Below are 21744 nucleotides of genomic sequence, written 5' to 3' on the forward strand. Positions count from 1 at the left end.
TTATGGATGGAGAAACAGAAGCATGATCATGATCATGTAGCAGGGTGGTGGTGTTCAGCGGTAAGAATAAAATGCAAGGTTTTGCACTATCGAGTCAGAACTGCAACCACTGGGTCCTGCTGCTGGTTATGGCCATAGTGCTACCCAGAGCGCTAGGAGAGGAGTCCCGGGGGCACTAACAGGCCTTACTCGCCGTGCCCTGCCCTGCCACACTATGGGCCTCTCCACACTCTGCCCATGGCCCAGGACCCCATTGCAGCTCAGCCTGGAGTCATCAGTTGCTGTCCCAGTGGCATCATGGGAGTGCCAGTCTCCAGCCATGCTTCCTGGATGAACCCCTTGAACGCATGCTATAGCTTGTCTACAGCTGTGCCCCTGGTCTCATCCCCTTTGCTCCCAGTTGGGCCCGCTGGATGGCCCCTGGCCCTGTTTCATCACCCACCATGTTGGGGGCTGTTGGTGGACCCCATTATCAGCCCCCAGCCCTGCACCGGGGCTCAGCTCCTCAAGAATGGTGCCCAGAGTGCCCCAGCAAAAGGCTGGGCAAAGATCCCACAGAAAGCCCTAGAAATGCCTGACTGTCCTCTTACCCTGATACAGAAGTAAAATAATAATTTAAAAAATCCCCAAGTATTGCTTCTCTGGCAACTAGATGGAAAACATCCACCTTCTCATCAATACAGAAGAGGAAAATAACTCTGCTTTGTGGAGACCCTGGAATGTATAATGAAAAGGGGAAAACAGGAAATATTATGGAGGAGATAGCTAGTGCAAATATTGGAGCATTACTTGGATTTCCTGCTCTGGGCTTATAAAACACCATTTCAGATTTGAGTAGAAGATATTTTAAACAGCAACAACTGTGTGAGAGAAGGTGCATGCAGGCAGCAGCTGCTGAGCCTTCGGCTGGTGCCCCAAGCCATTGCTGCTGCTCCCATCTGTGCTGCAATAAAGAACCAGCAGCTTATGTACAACGTGAGGCAGCTCTGCTAGAGGGAATGTGTAGTGTTTAGGATGCAAGGAAGCAACCTCATGTCTTACACAGACAGCAGCCAGCATTGAGAAACTGTATTATGTACTAATATTTCACACCTCTGCTACCAACAAGCGAGTTGTCTTTTCCACATCATTTGTTCCAGAGATCATAAGTGAATTGTGGTGACCCGTGGAGTTAAAGTGCAGGGTGGGAAGGTGACAGGAACCACTTCATCCACAAGTGATGAGAAACTGAGTACCACTGTAATTTCAGACCCTTCACAGGAATGCAGCTGCATGGTATCTATCTCAGTTTATCTAAACCAAAATTAGTTCCATCCGGTCCTAACAGTATGCTTACTTTTCCCCTGCCTTCCCTCCAGCTTACTGTCAAGAGCTGAAATAAAATTGCTCTGATAGAGGAGTTTGGAAGAGGAAATATTAAGCTTACTTTAACTTGATACACTGTATTAAAAATACACCAATGTTTCTATTGAAGGTCCCCTTTACAAATATTCTACTACAGTTCTCCCAAGACTTCCTGATGCAGTGAAGTGAGATCCTTATATTTGTATGAAAATGTAAGGAAACCCTCCTAGCTTTATTCATATTGAGGATTCAATTTATAACTGAATCTATGCATTCAATAGTCACGATGCTGTCTCTTTGTGAAAAATTTACATACACTTTCAATTCTGGGTCTGTTTTCAGCCTCACTGAACTCAAGATAAATCCACTTCAGCACACTCCTTAAATCTCTGCACTGGTGGAGAACTAACTCACTGCCTGTGCTCCTCGTTGGTGAGCCATTACAGTTCAAGAGAGCTGGTTTAATGACAGGGAACCCTGATACTTTTAGATAAGGGGATAAAAATAGAAAATTGCAAAGATAAACTTTGATTTAATGATACAGAAAATAATGAAAAAATAGATTTAATGAAAATACAATTATTCTGGGCTAACCTCCCAACTTTCTGTAATCTCTACTAGTGATTTATAATACTGTGATTGATATGGACAATGGGTTACCAAAAACATCAATGTAGTTTATTCTGTAGTCCCGTATCTGAGCTACCAGATGAAAAATGAGATGATGTTTCTGAACAAAAATAGTTGTGACTGAGAATCAAATAACAGCAAATTTCTCTGAGGACTTTGAATGGTGACCCATCCCGGGATGCTGCTGACCAAGGCTCCTAAACCTTGACCAGGTTTTGAACTGACACATACAACACTAACATATTTTTAATACCCCACAAAACTGGCAGTGTTTAGTTTATTGCCCTCTATAGAGATATTACTGAAGCAAATCACCAAGGGCATTAATTTTAGTAGTAAAAAATCCTAAATGTTTTCAATAAACTGAATAAAGTCTCAAGCAAAACCCCCATACCATATACCTCCCTTCAAAAAACTCAAGTTTATGACTGTAGGTGCTCATTCTCTATAAAACTGTAGAAACAAAAGTCCAGTCTTAAACTATTTTTGCTCCTTGAAACTAAACTAACAACAGAAGAATATTTTATAGTACTTGGATATTTGAAATTAGTATTACTGTTAGAAAAAGTAAGGATATATGGAAAACATATGTTAAGCTGTCTCAACATCCTGAAATCTCCCCATGTACCTTTGCTTCCCACTTGGCATGTTCTTTGCATTTTTCTTGCTTTTTTCTTTTAGCGTAGGAGATACTAATAAAAGCAAGAACACTTGTTCATCAAAGGGACACAAGAACCCTACAGAAGGGAAAAAAATATCAAGTTCAGGGTTTAACTCCAGAATTCCAGGTAGATTTGCACTATCTGGGGAGCCCTTCCCAAACTTCTGTTAGCACTGATGATGAGTTAAGCTTTATGAACTATTACCCTGTATAGGCAGATTTTTCTATCTCTTCTCCCTCCCTGTGTTAGGCAAAGTTTGGTTGGTTGTTGGATTTTTTTTTTTTTCCCCTGAATTCTGAATAAAGAGGAAACAAGGAGGCAATTTTAGTAATAAAGGTTTTCCAGCTGTCTGACTGCTGCAGAGAGCAGGCAAACGTGAGAAGGAACAAGGCGTCCCCTCTGTGTGCCCAAGTTTCTTTACAGATCTCATGGCAATGACCCAGTCATCTTCCTCCTCAGAGTGCATAGGACCCCGAGCTACATCTGAGCACACCTCGGTCAGTGGCTTGAACTCCTGGGAAAACAAGAGGACCCTGGCTGTCAGAGTAGATACCTCCCTCCTCACTGCTGTGTAAGCCTTCTGCCTCATGCTATTGAAAATGTTTCGACTTTCCAGTGCTGGGAGACAAGCTGCACATGTGTTAGTGATGCACACACTAACGAATGGTCCAAGGAAGAAAACCCAGCCACGCTTGGTTACCCTTTCACCAAATGAAACATAACAGTCAGCAGACTAAACAGAAAGATGGCCACATAAAGTTGGGTTAAAAGGGAATCCTTCATCCCTTTCACCAGTGAAATTCATTATCAGACATTATTACTGAAGCCAAAAGGTTGGAGGAATACAGAAAAGGATGAGCTGTTTATTCAGGAAATGCAAGTGCTTAACTGTATTACAAAGCATCTAAAAAACAAAAAATAAGCCTTCCTGCTTCACGTTATTGCCCAGCCTTAAAATAACAGGAAAATAAAAGACAACATTGTCCCTACACAAGTAGTTCTTTCTTACTTCCCTGTGTGGTTTCTCAAAGCACATGTTTCTGGCTGCTACCTGAAATACTACACTGGAATAAGGAGAGCATTAGTCAGATCAGAAATAGCAATTAAGTTTTTATGTTATTTAATCTGCAGAAGACAGGCTGGAGTCTGCAATTCTTGTTGCTTATTTCTCTATACTCATGAGAAGTCAAAGAATGATTCAGGCAGGCTCAGACCAGCATATTACAGAGAGCATATAATAGAAAGCTGCATAAAATACTTTAATCATACTTTATATATAATTTCAACTTTGATTATTATAATGACACTGGGCATTGAACTTTAAAGGCTATGCTGATTAAATTGATATAGGAAGTCCAGCATAATTTATCAGCACTCCTCTATATAAATGACTCAACTACTGCTTACTGCCAGCCTTTTAACAGCCCTAAAACCCAAACCACAAGAGGTCTGTTATTAACGAAATATGTTAATGACTTCATTTATATTAAAAAAAATAGATGGACCGACTGTGCAGGATGCCTGCTAGAGTTTTCTGCCTCCCTAGAGATAGAGTTTAATGTGTTATATACTTAATTTTAGCCCTTTCATGGTTTAAGGAAATAGGATATTTTATGCAAATTAATCAGTGGATATTTTGTTATTTTCGCATTGTATTTAAAGAAAGTTGAACCTGTATCTGAGCAAAGTCCTGAAAATTATTGCTGAGGTCTTCTGCCCAGCCCTGGGGAAATACAATCACATACCCATGTTCAAGCTGTAACACTGCCAGACCAGCTCATGATTTCTACCGAAGCACATCTTGGATCAGGATGCTGTGGACAGCTAGCAAGGAATTGATATGCATTAAAACGTTATTAGAAAAAGGGCTGTTCAACTCGCCTGTTGGGATTTGTTTGGTTTCTGCGTTTGTCCTTGACTTCCAAAAATTTTTGAGTCTTGCAGGTGACTGTGAAAGGTTGAGGGCAGATGTCGACAGGAGATGTGGCAGTTCCCATGGGTCTGAACCTTAGTGGGGACTTGTGACAGAGGATGGGCCAGGCAGATGGCCCCGGCCAGCAGGTCTTACCCACACCAGCCCACAATGCTGTCTCTACTCAGACTCACCTCTAGCCACTTTGGACATGTGTTACTGGTGAGAGGAGTGTGCCCCAGCTTTGGACAGCAAGCCACGTATGCCCACTTGATTTAAAAAGAAAACCCAACTACCAAAACACACCAAACCTTTGCTCAATGATTCTCATGTAGTCACCACAGCCAAGATCCACAGAAGCCATGCAAGGGACCAGGGCTGTGTCCTGGTTTTGGCTGGGATAGTGTTTATTTTCTTCCTAGTAGCTGGTGCAGTGCTGTGTTTTGGCTTTAGTCTGAGAACAGTGCTGATAACACACCGATGTTTTATTTGTTGCTAAGTAGTGCTTAACCTGATCAAGGACTTTTCAGTCTCATGCTCTGCCAGTGAGGAGGGGCACAAGAAGCTGGGAGGGAGCAGAGACAGGACACCTGACCCAAACTAGCCAAAGGGGTATTCCACAGCACAGCACATCATGCCCACTGTATAAACTGGGGGGAGTCACCTGGAAGGGAACAATCACTGCTCGGGTCGGGCTGTGGGTGGTGAGCAATTTTATTGTGCATCACTGGGGTTTATTGTTTGGTTTTCCTTTCCCCTTTTAGTGTTATATTCTCTCCTCTTGTTATTTCCCTTATTATTGTTAGTAGTATTATATTGTACTTTAGTTATTAAACCGTTCTTATCTCAACCCATGGGGTCTACATTCTTTCAATTCTTCTCCCCATCCTGCCCGGGGGAATACGGGAAGCAAGTGGCTGTGTGGTGCTGAGTTACTGGCTGGATTTAAACTGCGTCAGGCTGCCAGTAATAAACTGCATCCTTCCATCACTCTGTAACCCAAGGCAGGGATTTAGTTATGCAAGGAGGAAGTGGACACACACAACGGATGTTACAGTACAGATAATTACTGAAATAGTAAACAACATGATCACATGGATCCAATCTTTCTGGGCACAGCTGTTTTACAGTTGGGAAATGCACCTCTGCAAGGTGAAAATCTTTCACAAACCTGTGTTTCTGCCAAAGCATTTGTCCTGTCTTAAGTAGCTTAATATATCTCCTGACAGAACAAGGCCTTGCTCAGCACAAGCCAGCAATGAAATGAGAAACAGCCACAGCACTTTAAAAACCTCTTCTAAGGCAAAGGACTAGGGTGAGGGTAGTCAGAGCTGACTGCAGACATCCAAAAGAGAGCAGACACACAGGAAGTCCCGGAAGAGTGTGCAAGATTACTTCTTCAGTGATGCTTTCTTGGCAGATTCACTACCTCAGATCCACCAGGAGCACTCTCTCACACCTTCAGCAATGAGCATGGTTTTTCTCTTCCTCTTCTGTTGTTTGGAGATTCGGGGTTTTAAATCTCAAGCCCAGATGCAGAACAGCATAGAAGCTCCTGTGCACATTTTCAAGCCTTATTAAAATTTCCAGAGTTTTACAGTCAGGGTGTAAGCCTCACAATGAAACCAGAGAAAAAGAAAGCAATCAAGGAAATTAATTCCTGGCTATTTTGCAACATCCGTTCCATATGTCCAGGAATATATAAGACTAATTGCATTTTCACTGACATCAGTCTAATCAACGATCAGTTTACGAAGCTTAATGTGTTCTCCTCTGGCTAACTAGGAGATACATATTAAACCTTCAACAGAACTTCTAAACACATTTTACTTGATTAATGTAATACCTCCTCTCCTTTCCATAAATACATTCATGATTTTTGTACAAACCCCAAATTTAATTATAGCACACTGGACTCTTCATGGGTTTCTTTCCTCTAACAAGCATTTATGTAAACTTTGCTCCTCTTACAACCAACCATCTGTTTTCTCACTGGAGGGAGACAACCGTTCCCTGTAATCCCCGTGAATTTATTATCCAATTGAAGGCCTTACTGAGAAAAAAATGGTATTTAACAAAGGTTTGCATTTTCTGAATTGATAACTGTGTCATTGTGCTGGACAACCGGTGCAGGTTATCAACTATCATTGCAAAGATTCATATACTCTGTGAAAAATCCTAGTGTGGTATTTGAGGATATAAGAAAAACTGCATATGTAAGGGGATTAGAGCTTAAAGACATTTACAGAAATCCTTGTGTTGTGTTAAAGACTAATAAACAGTTTAGTAAATGCATGGAGCATCCAAAAGATTCTTACAAGAAATTTTATCCCTCCAACAACTTAAGAAGTTTTTAAAACAAAGACATTAGTAAACACACTGATGTATGACAGAGTCTGGGGGGACTGACAGAATGCTGTTTCTGCTCCTCTCTGAAACACAGCAGACACAAACTTGGCTGTTTTCATTCAGAACAGAAAGCACAGGTAACTTGGGATATGTACCAATGAATCCACCCTTTTTTTTTCCAGATAATCTTTATGGCCTGTTCGTGGATTGATTCTGTCATGCAGAGGTATTTACAGTCTTTGCAAGCTCTCTTATTGATTGTGCAATTTAAATTCCTCCCATGTGGTACTGTATTTTGTAATTTAACTGAAGAGGGCCTGAAGCATGAATTTGAGAAAGGAGGTAGGATAAGGTCCTGCACTGCAGAAACCAACCTTGGCTTGTGCATGGTGGGGAGGAGTACTTTAAATTCTCCAGAAGCCATTCTTGAAGCAATTAACTGTTATGTTATTTAATTCTGTCCCTCTAGATAAGGTACAATCAGAATGTAGTTATTGAGAAGGACCTTTGGACAAGATACACTTTGTTCATGCTAATGATCAGTGCAGGTCTTTGCTCTTTATCACGTCTAAAATGTTTTCAGTTTCTTAAGGAAATACCATGCAGGCCCTGAGCAGATATTTGTGCAGGATCAGTCATTTATTTCCCGCTGGTCTCAAAGAAGATGATGAAATGGATGCGATCCACTGCAAGAGCAAATGCCCTGAACCTCATCTGATTTCAGTCTCAGTTGGATTTTCAACATGTACATCAATTAAACAGGGAAGCTTTCAAAAGTCAGATTCATATTTTTCTTTATTCATAATGAATTCCAAGTTTTCTCTCCACTCTCCTTAAGAGCAAGCATGTGCACAGGAAGTCTCCAATGAATCACTTCAGAATGCTACTGTTTTTTTCAAGATCTCAGCTTTCATTTTATGAAAGGAAGTACAGACAATAGAAAAACTAATGATAATTTTATAGACATGGCACTGGGACATAAATATCTAGTCACTGCAGAGCCTTCAGTGAGCTGGCTGATGTACTATGACCATTCATATGGAGATAAAGTTGGAGATCCTTTATTCTTAGCCCATTTTATTCCATACAAAAGCAAGGAAAACTAATTTTCTAAGTAAAACACCAAGGCCTCATACTTGTGTACATGCAAATTCCCAAAACCTGGCTCTGGGATAAATAAAGTTTCTAATTCCCTGTAACATCAGGCTTTTTTATGCTGCAGTTTCCCCCTTTTTACAACTTCGGTTCTTTTTTCATTTTTCAAAATCTCCCGATTCTCATATGTTTGAAAGTAACAAATAACTTCATCTTTTTTTTAGAGTTTCTTTGTTTTCCTTGAAAGGCCCCTTCCCTCCTGTTCAAGGCACCTCCTCTTACAGCTCCCTGCTGATGTGAGCAGTCTCAGTGTAAAGTTTGCAGGAGTGGGGACAGAGCGGCTTGGAAGGACCCCAGTGTAGGTGTATTTTCCTTACATGAGCTGATCTCTACTCCCTGACAAGTAAGCCAAGGTTTCAGTAATCTTCTAACTGGCATTTAAGCACATTGCCATACATGCTGCTTTGACAGGGCTTGAAAAAGATAAAGAAATAAGTTGCAGAAGATATACCATGAGTCTCTTCTGACATCAGGTCAAGTGCACTCTACAGATCTCAGCAAGGTGTTCAACCTGTGAATCAATGAGGCCATAGCAAACTGTGCTTTTCTTTCGCTTTACAATATAGAAAGCACATTTTTTCATCCGTTAGGATTCAATCCTTCGATTAAAAACCACCTGGTATGCAGACAGAAATTATGTACGCTTTCAACTGTATGTTCAGAGAAATCCAGAACTGGCATGTCATGACTAGCAATTGATGCTGAGCTGCCCACAAATAGCAGCTCAAACACTGAAGCTGCCCTGGCTAAGAGCTGCAGCTCGTTCTACTTCCCTTCTTACCACACATCCTTCCAAGGGAGCTGCACGGTGCAGTAACGCGTGGTTATAAAAGGTTCTCAGCCTTCCATTAAGGTTTTATTTTTAGCCTCTAGCCGCTGGGGCCCTGGGGAAGGCAGCAGGGCTGCACAGCTCCTGGGGCTCCTGCCATGCTCCCAGGGCACTGGGGTAGGAGCAGACCCTGCCCAGGGCACTGCTGCAGCCAGCAGCAGTGGGTACACAGAGCTCAAAAATTAAAGCTCTTTCTTTTAACATCTGGGGTTTTTTTACTGAGCCGATGCCTTGAAGTTTCATCTTCTCCCCACCCAAGTCAATAGCAAATAATTCCCATTATCCCAGGTGGTGCTGGTGGGGCCTTGGGGTGCGCATAAACCCCACTGCCATGTGTCAGGAGAGTGGGAAATCCTTCCATAACACTGTCAGCACGTCTGGCGTTGTTCCTTCTTTGTATTTTAGATAAAGAGAGTGGAGCCCGTTTCCTCAGGAAGAAGACATGCTGCGTTTATAAATGCCGTTACCGATAGGTATGTTGTTCTGACTCACCAGTACTGACTGGGTCACAAGAACTGACAAAAATGCCGGCTTTCCCCTGTACTGTGGCACCCAGGGGAGATCAGAACTGAAGTTGGCTCATTTCAGTGCTGTCACTGCGTGGAACAGCATGCTGATACAACTGTCTGGAACAAAACTAAGCTGCTGGAAGTGACTTTCTAATTTTCCCTTTTTTTTTTTTTTTTAAATAATATGACATCTGTAAGACTTTCATGCCCCCAAAAGTTTCTGTGTTATTACTTGAGACCTTTGATTTCATGTTATAACACAAAGAAGTGTAAAGTCTATGTCAATGGGATAAAAACCAAAGTAAAATAACCGGCTGAACCAAACTGGTCCTCAGGTTTTGAAATAAATATTAGCCCCCAGCCAGCCATATTACTGCCATTTTAACCTTTAGCATAATGTTTGTATTCAGCATTGCAGCACTCCCTCGTAAGCTTTTCTCCCCAAGGCAGCACACTAGTTCCTGAAGTGCAGGCTATTCTGCAACCCCATGAGAGATTCTTTTCAGGAAATTTCCCCGGATGCTCCACCAAGTTACTTTTGACACTGAAGTACCTCAGTGCTCTGTGAGAATATATATATTGCATTATGTGTACTATATTGCAGTATCATGCAATGCTGTATTGTATTATAATATTCTAGATGGAGCAGCTAAGGCTCTACCAGGAAGAAACTACTGAAACACAATAGCTACAGAAACATTAGCATTCTGAGGCCCATTATGCTCTAAAATAGAGCAAAGTTAAATATTTATTTCCCATCTATTGATACTTTATGAGACCATTGTAGATGTCCACGGCTGCTGGGTCTGTGCTGGAAGTGCACACGGTGTTCCTTACCTGTGAGGGAAAGTGCTCTCATCATGCAGCCCTGCTGACTCCACCTGCACTCAGCTGCCCACTCTCTCCACAATTTGTAGGATTGCAAACATCCGATTAAAACATTAAAACTAAAGAGCTAAAACACCATCCTGGAGAAATGCACTATTTTTTTCCACATTTACTCAGACATGAAATTCTGCCTCCTGAAATTATACTAAAATGGTCAACATGTGAAAATGTTATTTTAAAAGACTGCCTAAACTTTTAAGCTACTATTTTTAACTCCTTCGGAAGCCTCTACTACTGAATCATTGTATTCATAGTCATAGAATTAATAAAACTTACACTTCACAGGTAGCGAAATATGAAAAAGCAACAGGAGAATTATTCATTTTCTTAGAGGGATGTTTTCTCCTCAAGTAATTTCCTGTAAAGCATAATGTCAAACAGTATAAAGAATACATGTGTGCATGGTGAAAAACCAAAGGGGTTTTTGTTTGAACTTTTTTTGAGGTAATTTTCATAGCTCACATGTGGTTTGGAGTAACACAACCACCCGAAATGCATGCAGAGCAAAAGATTGCCACCAGGACAGCACGTACTTCTATGTAAACCCTTGATAGCACATGGCATCAAATCAAATCATCGCTCTTCTGAGATAAAGCAATATTTTTGTATGCGACTTTGTAAACCAGTCTTTTCAACCAGAGTAGCTATTTACTCAAGGAGCTATCCCTTCCTCACTTATTGCTTCCTAACTCTGTAAGCTAGAAAAAAGGTTCAGCATTTTTTATCAACATGCATCTAAATTTTTATTCTTAATAGTTAACCTTGAAAACCTAAATATTTGCAATAGCAGAGAAATTGCAGGAAGAAATGTGCACTTTGACGTGTTATGAGTTATTGCCAGTTTAAAGTCATTCAGAAATCTGCCCTGATGAATTTATGAAAGCAAAAGAAGCAAAGTAGGAAGAGGTGTAAATAAGGAAATACCTGCTAGTTAGAGAATGTAAGAGCAGATTTTGCAGAAAAATACTGTGTGAAATAGGGCACTGGTATTTAAATGTTAGTAATGCAATAGGTAATAAAGTCTAAAAAGCTGACAGTCTTTTCTTTTTATCTAAGGCCAGCCAATGCACTTCCCTCTTCTCGAATATCTTTAGGTCCACTGAACAGCTAAATTATCTGTATCCTGCCTTTGTGGAGCCAATGTGAAAGGGCTTCATTCAGCTGAAGGCAGAAAGAAATAACAAGCATCCTGGAAGAAATGTTCAAAAGCTTTCAGGTCATATTAAAACTTACTGAAACTTCACTGCAGCCAGGCAAAGCAGGGCATCTTTTTCAATACTGTCAGTATTCCAGATACCACGGGCTGTGGATATTGCATTTAACTCTATTTTATTAAACCAGGAGCAAGAAATGGTTTGACTAATGCACCATTTTCTCAGTGCTGAAAGATGTACTTTATAGGACATGGAATATTTTATATGATGTCTAGGACATAAATGTCAACCTACCCTTTTTATTACACTGATTGAATTTATTTAATGAGCTGTCCTACAATGGAGGGCAGCCCTGCGTTTTTCACTTGCTTCTGAAGGGAATTTCAGTAGTTAGCAAATAAACCCGGGTCTAATCTGCTTCCGTCTGCAGTTGTTTGAAAAATGATGCTTGGCAAAGAGCTCTGCATGGCCTTGTTGTCAGATGGAGACTGATTTCTCACACCAAGAGACTGAACAGGCTGGGAAGTGCATCTACATAACCCACAGCCATGAACTCACTCTTTTTATTGTCATGACACACTTGCAAATCCTGCGACTATGGCAGGGCTTGCTCTGGGAACGCTGCTTTTCCTGCATTGCCACCCAAGGGATTGAGGAACGATTGTCAAAGACACGAGGGGAATCCAGGGCTTAATGTGCCTGCTCTGCACTGAGTCTTTGCCGTGGCTGAAAACAGGGTGTCGAACAACCTCTGGGTTCGATGGTAACGCATTAAAACTGTGCCTCAAGGGTCCATTCCTCACTCATGTCCTGTAACCCTGCCAGAGGAAAGAAGTCTTTCTAGTACCCGATAGCAGCTGCCTGGAAGGTTTCAGCTCCCTGCCAGGCAGACCAAGATACTACTGACAAGCAGTTATCTGACAATCAAGGAACAGCAGTGACGAGAACACCCAACTTCAAGAAGTACCAGCCAGAGATGCTAAAACAACATGTTCTGAGCAGCATGGCCAGGGTCTGGACAGCCTTGCTGGGGCTCACGCACCAGCTGGAACTCAGTGATGCGGTCGACCCCGGCCCGACAAACACCGCTCCGATGTTTAGGGGTAAACCCCTCACTCCGAGGGTCTTCACTCCTCACATTTTCATCTCGTATAGAGCTCGTTGCATGAGACCCTGGTGAACCTGTCCGTGTCTCCTGCCCGCCTCCCCTGGCCACTAACCACACGCACGCTTCGTTTCCCAGTTCGGGCAGAGGCTGAAGGCGTCGCCGGGGGACACCCGTGGGACAGCAGCGGGGAAGCGCGGGCGCTCCCCCGGGCATCCCCTCCGCGGAACAGCAGCGGAGGTTGCCGCCGCTGCTGAGGGGGAACCCCCGTGGGACGGGGACAGCCGGGGAGGACGCTTACCAGGTACCACACGCCGAGGATGATGGTGCCGGTGCGGACATGGCAGCAGAGGCAGCAGCTGTTGGAATAGAAACGCGCCCAGGCCGAGCTCTGCATCTCCGCGTCTCTTCGGGGCTCCGCGCCGCTCCGCGCCTCTCACCGCGCTGCTCCGCGGAGGCGGGGCCGGGGAGCGCCGGGGCCGGGCCGGGCTGGGGCCGCCCCTCCCGGCGGGCGGGACCGACAGCGGAGGGACCCTGCCCAAGCGGCAGTGGCGGGTGGGGGGGTACCTTTCACGTGGGTCCCCGGGCAGAGCGTGGTGCTGCCACCAAACGCTGCCGTGCCCGTACGGGCACCGACCCCAGAGCACTGGAGCAGTCACGGCAAAGCACGGAGGGGATTTAACACACGAAGTTGGGGGAATTGAGGGAGCGGACAGCCTGGCCTGCCTGCCCCCGGCATGGCGCGGTGTGGCAAAGCGCCATTCTCCCGGTGTCCTACCGCACTTCCCAGGCACCGCTGGGCCTGGAGTTACTGTGGTGAGAGTAGACCCACGGAGTGTTTCCTTAGGAAAGCTTCTAGCTCATCTGGCAACTCGACTGGCTAATCAATAGAAACATAACCATTTCACTAGAAAGAAAGATAACATTGGAGGAGATCATGGAATGCTTTGGATTTGCCTCATAGTGTGAAGTCATGAGCATTGGACGCCTTTAGATTCGTCTGGACAGGGAGCTGGGACATCTAGTCTAGGTCATGCTTTCCCTGGAAAGGTTGGACTGCCTTGAGGTCCCTTCCAACCTGGCATTTTACGATTCTATAATTGTATGATTCTATGATTTATTTTCTTTCACAATGCCCTCCCAATCCATTCCCAAAGTTGCAGCTATTAAGGAGGTTGGAATTGCCTCGTGTAATTGATACACAAGTTAACATTAGCTGCATTGTCACTACCTGCAGTTAATGCCCTGATGGTGGTGGGGGAAGCAGCATTAGGAGGAAGGACCCTCCAGTGTATTCCAGCACTGATGTATGTGAGTAGAAGCTAAACTTCCTACCAAGCAGCTGACTTCTTTTTATACCTTATTATTTGAGACCTGTATCATTCTCTAGAGGAAATAACAAAGAAAATTCTACCAGGGGATGTGTATGCCCAGCCTGACCCTAAGAATAATTTATTTACTGCCATCTATCTTGGCTTCCTACCAAATCCCACAGTTTATCATCAAAATATAACATTGAAAAGTACTCAAATGTTTCCCTATATGGTTGCTTTGGGGCTCTTCTTTATTTCATATATACATCTGCACAGAACAGGAAATCCAAGATAAAAGCTAATTTGGCACAGACGAACATTTTTAACTGTGCCTTATTCCTACATGTAAAGCCACTATAGTAAATTAAATTAAAAATATTTTAAGTAGGAACTTTACATAACCTTTCTTCTCAGCTTGTCCTTATAAAACTTTCAAGGTTGTTTGGGGAGTTTCTGTGCATAAAAAGAAAAGTCACTTGGCACTGAATTTTGACTAGATTGTATGCATAGGCCAAATATTATATTTTTAAGATTCGTATTCAAAAATGACACTAAAATTCTAATAAAATGAAACATCCACATTGACATAGCAAATATTCAAGAGACCAAAGGAAAATCCCAAACAATGTGGTCCAGATTATCTCACTGGTAACCTTGAGAGACCTTGTCCTTTAACGCCATAAAGTAAGCAAGTCAGAGACTAAACCCTTGTATATACACCTTGTAAGTGTGCATGGAAGGTAAGAGAATGTGCTTCATGAAGGTTATCTGACCGAGGAGCTGACCTTTTCAAAACAAAGTGGGTAATAAGTAAAGGGGGATGCGATAAACAAGGACACACAGAGCTAATCTGTTGGGCAGGTGACAATGGAGACCAAAAGTCTCTGGTTACTGATTGATAGGCCATTGAAGAGCTCCATGCTTTGGAGAGTGTCACCTGGACTGTGTGGCTGATAAGAAGGGTCAAACAAGGGGAACATGAGGATTGGAGATATTTGAGGGATACTCCGCAAAACTTAGGAAGGAATGATTAGAGGAAGAGGATGGGAAAGGAGCAAGGTGAGGGTGATTGGACCGAAAGAGGTATAAAAGGGGTCAATCACGTGTAAAGTGCACTTGTTTGATGGAGCCCTGTGCCTGATCACCCTCTTTTCTAATAAAACCTTTCTTAACTGTCCATCTGTGCAAGATAACTCTCCACACAGCGTGGTTGTGGTGGGGACTGCAAGGAGTAAGGGCCAGCTACTGGGCCATTGGTGTAAGGCATGCAAGGGTCTCAGTGCCAGCATCTGGAGTAGGACTATGGGTCGCACACAGCCTGCATGCCTGAGGCTGGCTGCTGGGGGGTGTGAGTCTGTACCCACCCCAAACTGGAGATGTGTGCGTTACTCACTTGGCCAAGGTCAAGCTGGACCAGCAGGTCTGTACTTAGGTCTTCTACAAGTCCAGCTGAAGGCAGCATCATGCCTGTGGCCATCTGCATAGCCATCCCCGTTGGTGTCCTGTGCCTGCAAATAGGAAAGCAGCAGCCACATCCATTAGCCTGGAATGAGCACAACAAGCTGGGCTCTAAGCAGCTAGGCTGGAGGAACCCTAAGCCTTGGAGCTGCTGGAGGCAGTAGCTGCTTGTAACATCCCCCAGCACAGTTCTCATCTCTGTAAGGAGATATGAACTGCATGTCTTCTTTTGCTTACTGTTTCCCATGAATGGCTTTAACTTGGATATCTTTAGAAGAAAAAGGAAGGAAGAATGAGAAGGTGAACACTAATTACTCCAGAGCAGTTTCCTGTATAATTATTAATTTCCATTCGAAAAGCCTGATGGGAAAGATCAGGAAACATCAGGCTTAATATAACACTCCTGATTTATAACCAGTTGCATTAGGTCTGTGGGGCAAGGTTTTGGTATCAGGGAGTTACAGGGTGGCTTCTGTAAGAAGCTGCTAGAAGCCACTACCCAAGGCCGAGTCCATCAGCAATGGTGGTAGCGCCTCTGGGATAACATAGTTAAGAAGAGGGAAAAGTTACTGCACAGGAGCAACTGCAGCTGGAGAGAGGAGTGGGAATATGTGAGAGCAACGGCTCTGCAGACTCCCAGTGAAAAAGGAGGGGAGGTGGTGGTCCAGGCACCAGAGCCCTTGCTCAGCCACAGGTCACTGTGTAGGCTGTATCCAGAAGAGAAATGCAGACTCATGGCTCATGCCTCTCCTTGCTACAGCGGAGCCGTAAATCACCAAGCTTATTTCGTACGGCTACTTGCTCCCTGCAGCACACCCCAAGAGCTGCGCTAGCCAGCTGGGGAAGGACCCGGCCCAACTTCGGTTCATTGCTAACTCTTCTCTGTGCTGCAAGCTGTTAAGAAAATCCAGTATATTCTGTGTCCTGCTTCTGGTCTGTGCTCGCACATGTGTCACACATGATCATTTCACTCCAGGGTACAACTTCTTTGCCAGAGGATGCTCTGATCTGTTTGGCTTTTTCTCATGCTTTCTAATGCACACTAAAATTGGTTATTGGTACTCCTCTTTGCAACCTTTTTGATACCTATCTGAGCAAGATTGCTTGAGGAGGACAGGTGGCTTGGAAGCTGCCTCTCATTCCCACCTTCTTTCTGTACTTACAGTCCACAGAGATGGGGGAGCATACTTCATTCGGCCTTGGATAATTCAATTACACTGTTGCCCAGCATTGCCCACAGTACATACACAAAAGGGCAGCTCAAGGGGACCACATCTTCTGCTTGTAGAATTAGCCACATGCTCCAGAGTGAGCAAAGAAGTTGTTAATTGTTTTGTATTTGGCCAGGTTAAGACAAGATAAGAAAAGGGTTAAACATTGTCCAGAAAACAAGGTCTGGGTATTGTCCTTGGGCACAGGGTGGTGACAACATTGGGAAAATGCGATTGTAGTAAAGAGGCATTTTAAGAGTTGAAGTTGTTTGGCTTGCTTCAGAGTGGGTGTTTCAGGATGACTGCAAATGCTTCACATATTCAAGGCTGCAGAAATATTTAATGCAACAGAGTTTAAAAAACATCCCTGCTTTCTAAAAAAAACGACCCTTCAGTAAATGTCTGACACTATCTCTCTGCCACAAAGACTGGCCAACGTGCAACAGAATAGGACTACTGCCACAATTCAAAATGGGTTCAAGAGGTCATTCATTCTCCTGGGTTGTGTAAAGAAGATCAAGGTGAGAACAGTATTTCTCTGCAGCATGTAAGAACACATTTTAGGAGCCTGTAAGAGAGCCATTGTGAAGACACAGCTTGATGTGCAACTGCTTACACAGAGCTAGTCAAATTCCCATGTTTCAGTACCTAACAGCAGACAAGAAACTGGGGTGTGGTTGGGGTCTTTTTTGTTATGTGGGGGTTTTGTTGGGTTTTTTTGGTTGGTTTATTTTTATTTTCTTTTTCCCCCCTCTTTCTTTCTAGGTTCTCTTTTGACCTTTAGAAAGTTGTTGAGGGAAAACCTCAAAAATAGAGGATTATCTAATTATTTGCCTGGCAGCAGATTGCAATTCGGTAACACGTAGTGGAAACCTTTCTTCAGCATCAGATACAATACACATCCATGGGCTGCAGTCTCCTCAGAGGTGTACCTGCTCCAGCATGGAGCACCTCCTTCCAAAAGTACATGCCCCACCATCTGCCCAACAATATCTCCTTCCATTTGTCTCTTCCATTTCTCCTCAGGTGGCTTTTCTGTGCCCCTTCCCTTTTTCCTCTCCCTTGCCCCTGCTGTTCTTTCTTACGTACGTTTGCCAGGGTTGCCACAAGCTCCCCTCACTGAAGTTTTGGTGTGCAGAAGGTTTTACAGGGGAGTTAGAGCCATCTGGCACTGGCTGTGACCAGCTCTCATGAATAATTTTGGGTCAGTAATAATTTGCAGGTTTAATGGAAATTTTAAAAGTGCTAATGCAAGTTTGACTGAAGGTAACTGATATTAGCAAAAATGCTTATGAGATGAATACATGAAATTAAAGTATATAAAGTCAAACAGAGTCTGAAAAGTACATCTAAAGATGGAGTATGATGTGTTAAAAGCATGTTTATTTTTTGAAACTTTCTACCCTGTAGCATTTCTACACCACTAACTAGTACCTCAGCAACAAATAAAGAACATCAGTTCTCTCTCGTTTTGTCTCAAAAGTCTGCGAATTCCTGTAACAACTTCAATTTTCCCAGCTGAACAGAGCCAGTGAACCTTGTGCCCCACCTTACGCACAGGGGGTGGAAGAGCTTTGGCTTTTCCCTTCCCTTCACTGCCTGAAGACACTGAAAAGCAGACACACCACCACTGATCTTGGCAGCTTGGTTCCAACCGTTATCAACCAAATTGATAACTGCAGTATATATACAATACAGGTGTCCTGTATCCAACTCAAACTCATCTCTTCCTCCACCAGACTAATAAGCCCTTTAGCAACTTGTATCCTAGTAACTTCTGCTCTACAAGGAAGTCTTCTCTAAGTCTTTTGGATAAATTAATGCTCTACTTATCAGACACTGCATCCTGTCCTTTAAGTATGTTTATTGCTTCTCTCACTAATGTGGGGATCTAGACAGTTTTATAAAAGCTTTTAAAATGGCAGGCATCAGGCATAACAGTATTTATTTAATCAATGGACACAGTATTGAGATTGTACCCCCCGTTCCTCTTCACTACTCAGATTCAAGCATCCCAGGATTTACACCTGACATTTTACTACAGCGACCCAGTGGAAGGTCACGCTTGGAAGCTTTTTTGGCCTGAATGCTTATGCTGGACACAGTATTAAATTGACTGGGACATTTTATCCATAGTCTGTAGCCAATTATAGAACATGAAATACAGCATATGAGGATGAGATGGAGCTGCTGGATAAATAAGCTGCTGTGTTGCCAGCAGTGTCTCACTGCTTGCCAGATTGCTTGAGCAGAGGAAATCTCAGTGACAGATTTTAATACTGTGTTGAGTTTGTGGTCAGAGAGGTCACAGGTCTTTGATTGATAGAAGAGGCAGACCTTCTAAGAAAAGCTAATATACATCAAATAGCATTTACTTCCTTTTAGTTCCATTAGTTAATGTTTAATTTATGGATTCATTTGAGTATGGCTCAACACTGGGAGTGTTGCCAGATTTTATTCCCTTTTTCATTATGCAATTATGAGTTTTCCTCCTTCTTTTAAAAGCTCACTTTTAAAAAATGTATATATTCCCCCACCCCGTTTTGCTCATTGCACATGATGTTTACATATTTAGATTAGTTTTTTACTTATATCTATTAGAAGTCATGATAATTTTGTCTTTTATTATCAATCTCAGTCTAGTGAGAAATCATTTTCTTCCAACCTATTGAGAACCAACACTGATTTTTAAGTACAGTCAAGAGGAATTAAACCAGCACATCTTCCATAACTGTGATTTATTACTGCCTGTAACTTACAGAGCAAACACTTCCCAGTTTTGTATTTTTAGATGCTAGTCAGGTTTCAAGGGGTAACTCACCACTTTACTCAGGGGCCTGCTCAGACTTTCCCCCAGGTGGGCTTTATTCTTTAGCACATTAAGCCATATGAACCAAAAACCTGACCTTTGAGCTATCACCAACTTTGAAGAAACTGAATAGCAGCATCATCTGTTGCTAGGTATCAACCTGAATATCTATGGACCTATCTTTTCCTGCTTTCTTTCAAGTTTGCTGGACCCCTGAGCAAACTCTAGGGCATGCCATCCAGTTCTTCTCATCAGTGTTCACCACAGGCAGAGATTTGCTGTGGAGCTTTACAGAAACATTTAGTCCCACCCATATTATTTTTTTCCTATGATAAGAAAAACACTCTACTTTCTCCTAGGTGTCACATCCTCTGCCAATTCACCCATCTACTGCTTAATATGGAGCCACCAGTGGTGTTCACTTCCTTGCCAGCCAAGCCTGCAGAACATGCCACAGGAACTGGTGGCTTTATATGTGAAAAAGTCAGCTGGGTTTGCCCCCTTAGCATCCTGTCCTGAATCCCCTTGATGATTGCTTTGCTGAGCGCGTCACAGCAACTCAGGCACAGCCAATACTTACCTTTTTCTGCAGCCCCTGCGGAGGCAAAGTGCAAGTACTGTACACGTAACGTAAGACCTTTTATATGCGCTGTCTATAGTCACAGGTCTATGGTATGCCCTTCATGAGGTGCAGAGATACAGCACGGATGGATTTGTTACTTCAAGAGAAGGAAAACACTTCTTTATGGTGCTTATGATGCAGAAAATTTAATTGGATGAAGTTTGTTCCAATTTATAAATCTTTTGTATGTACTGGGAAGTGCAGTAGGAAATCTAGGTTAAAAACTACATAAGATGAATCCACTGTATGTGTGTGTATGTGTATGTGTGTGTAGGGTGAGACTGAAGCTCTCTAGTAGTGTATATTTTATATTGTCTCTTCTAAAGAGACGCAGATCAAGGCTGCTAATGCTCTTCTAATTATAGAAACCAAAGATACTCTTGGCTTCTCTTCATCATAGGCTCCTCCACATGCCCAAAATGTCCTCCTAGGATCCCTTATGCCAGATGTAACACTAATAGTTTAAATCATATGTCTAATTCTTCATCCTCCACTTTGTATAACAAATGGCATCATAAATACTAATATAATGCTACTGAAATAGCATTATTTGGCAACCGATCCCCAAATGCCATGTAAACATCACTTCAAAAACGTGCCTCACAATGACACTGCTTTTTGCTGTGTGTCCCAGTACAGATTATCAATGTAAAGTCTATTACTGCATTGGGACTGTAGATCATTTTATAGGCATGCACATCTGAACACGTTTGATTATAGTCTGAAGCAATTTTGGGAAATCCTGATTGAGCCAACACTGCAGAGATTTCCCAATTCACATTGGTATTCAGTAAATAGCACAGAGAAAGTTTAATTGCAGTAACACAATATTCTAACTCACCATCTCTGCTGTAACTCATTTAGTGTCAAACAGCTACAATCAAACCTTTGGAATACAAGTGCTTAGGCATGGCATACAGAAACCTCATCTCTGCAGATCAGAATGATACATACATATTTGTCACTTTGGAGAGCAGTACGTCCTATTTTGTACTAACTCAGCATCTCATTCAGTCAATGTTTAAAGTGATTCTGGTAGTGCTCTGAAATTAAGTAAAATTTGGTGGGGCAAGTCAGTAGGTATGTAACAGTACAATGCTGTAATGCATTCTGCAGCTTCCTTATTGCACACTCCTCTAGTGAAGTACCCAACAGTGTTTGCTCAGCTTCTCAGCATCTGAATTTCGTTTCAGTTCTAATGTCAAAATAACTGATCACCAACATGAGTTTTCAAAACCAAGCATTACTTTGAAACTGTAAATCTGCATATTTTTTCCCTTTGATATTTAGTGTGTATGAGCTCTTAAATCACTTAACTGTCACAGTACACCTTCATATTTGCAAGATAGTCAGCACCCCTCGCTGAGAGTTTTTACCATGCTGATGGAGACATCCTTAAAACCCTGGCAGAACACCCTCCTGATAGCTCATTTGAAGCAGGGCTGAACCACTGGTTTGTCATAAATAATGAACACAATATGCAGTTGGGAATTCTTCCCCCAGTTAACTTGTCAAAATACCTCCTTTGAGGTAGACTGCTCAAGAAATATTTTGAATGATTAAGTCTAAAGAGTTTAAAGCCTCAAACCATATCATGTCCTCCATACAGCAGCAACACACAGCAAAACAGTGTGCGAAAGGCGACATGTGGTGCTCTCAAGAGATGTTAGCATTACATTAAGTCTTTACATAAGAAAATGTTCCAGCACGATGTTCTCTGACAGCACAGAGTGATGAATCCCAGCGGCATACTAGCACAAAGTCAAGATTTTTAGTGATAGAATTATTAATGCA

The 21744-nt window shown here is 42.7% G+C and overlaps 1 protein-coding gene across 1 annotated transcript in view; it reads right to left on the reverse strand.

The window, feature by feature from the left end:
• The window catches only part of LAPTM4B (lysosomal protein transmembrane 4 beta), a 61033-nt gene extending 48018 nt beyond the window's left edge, over positions 1 to 13015 (reverse strand). Inside the window, exon 1 of the mRNA XM_030494308.1 lies at positions 12839 to 13015. Within this exon, the coding sequence (XP_030350168.1) occupies positions 12839 to 12934 (96 nt within the window). The 5' untranslated portion in view covers positions 12935 to 13015. The remainder of the gene's footprint in view (positions 1 to 12838) is intronic.
• Between the last annotated feature and the right edge of the window lie 8729 nt (positions 13016 to 21744).

The sequence above is a fragment of the Strigops habroptila genome, chromosome 1 (assembly GCF_004027225.2).
Source record: "Strigops habroptila isolate Jane chromosome 1, bStrHab1.2.pri, whole genome shotgun sequence".
In the NCBI taxonomy this organism is placed as follows: domain Eukaryota; kingdom Metazoa; phylum Chordata; class Aves; order Psittaciformes; family Psittacidae; genus Strigops; species Strigops habroptila.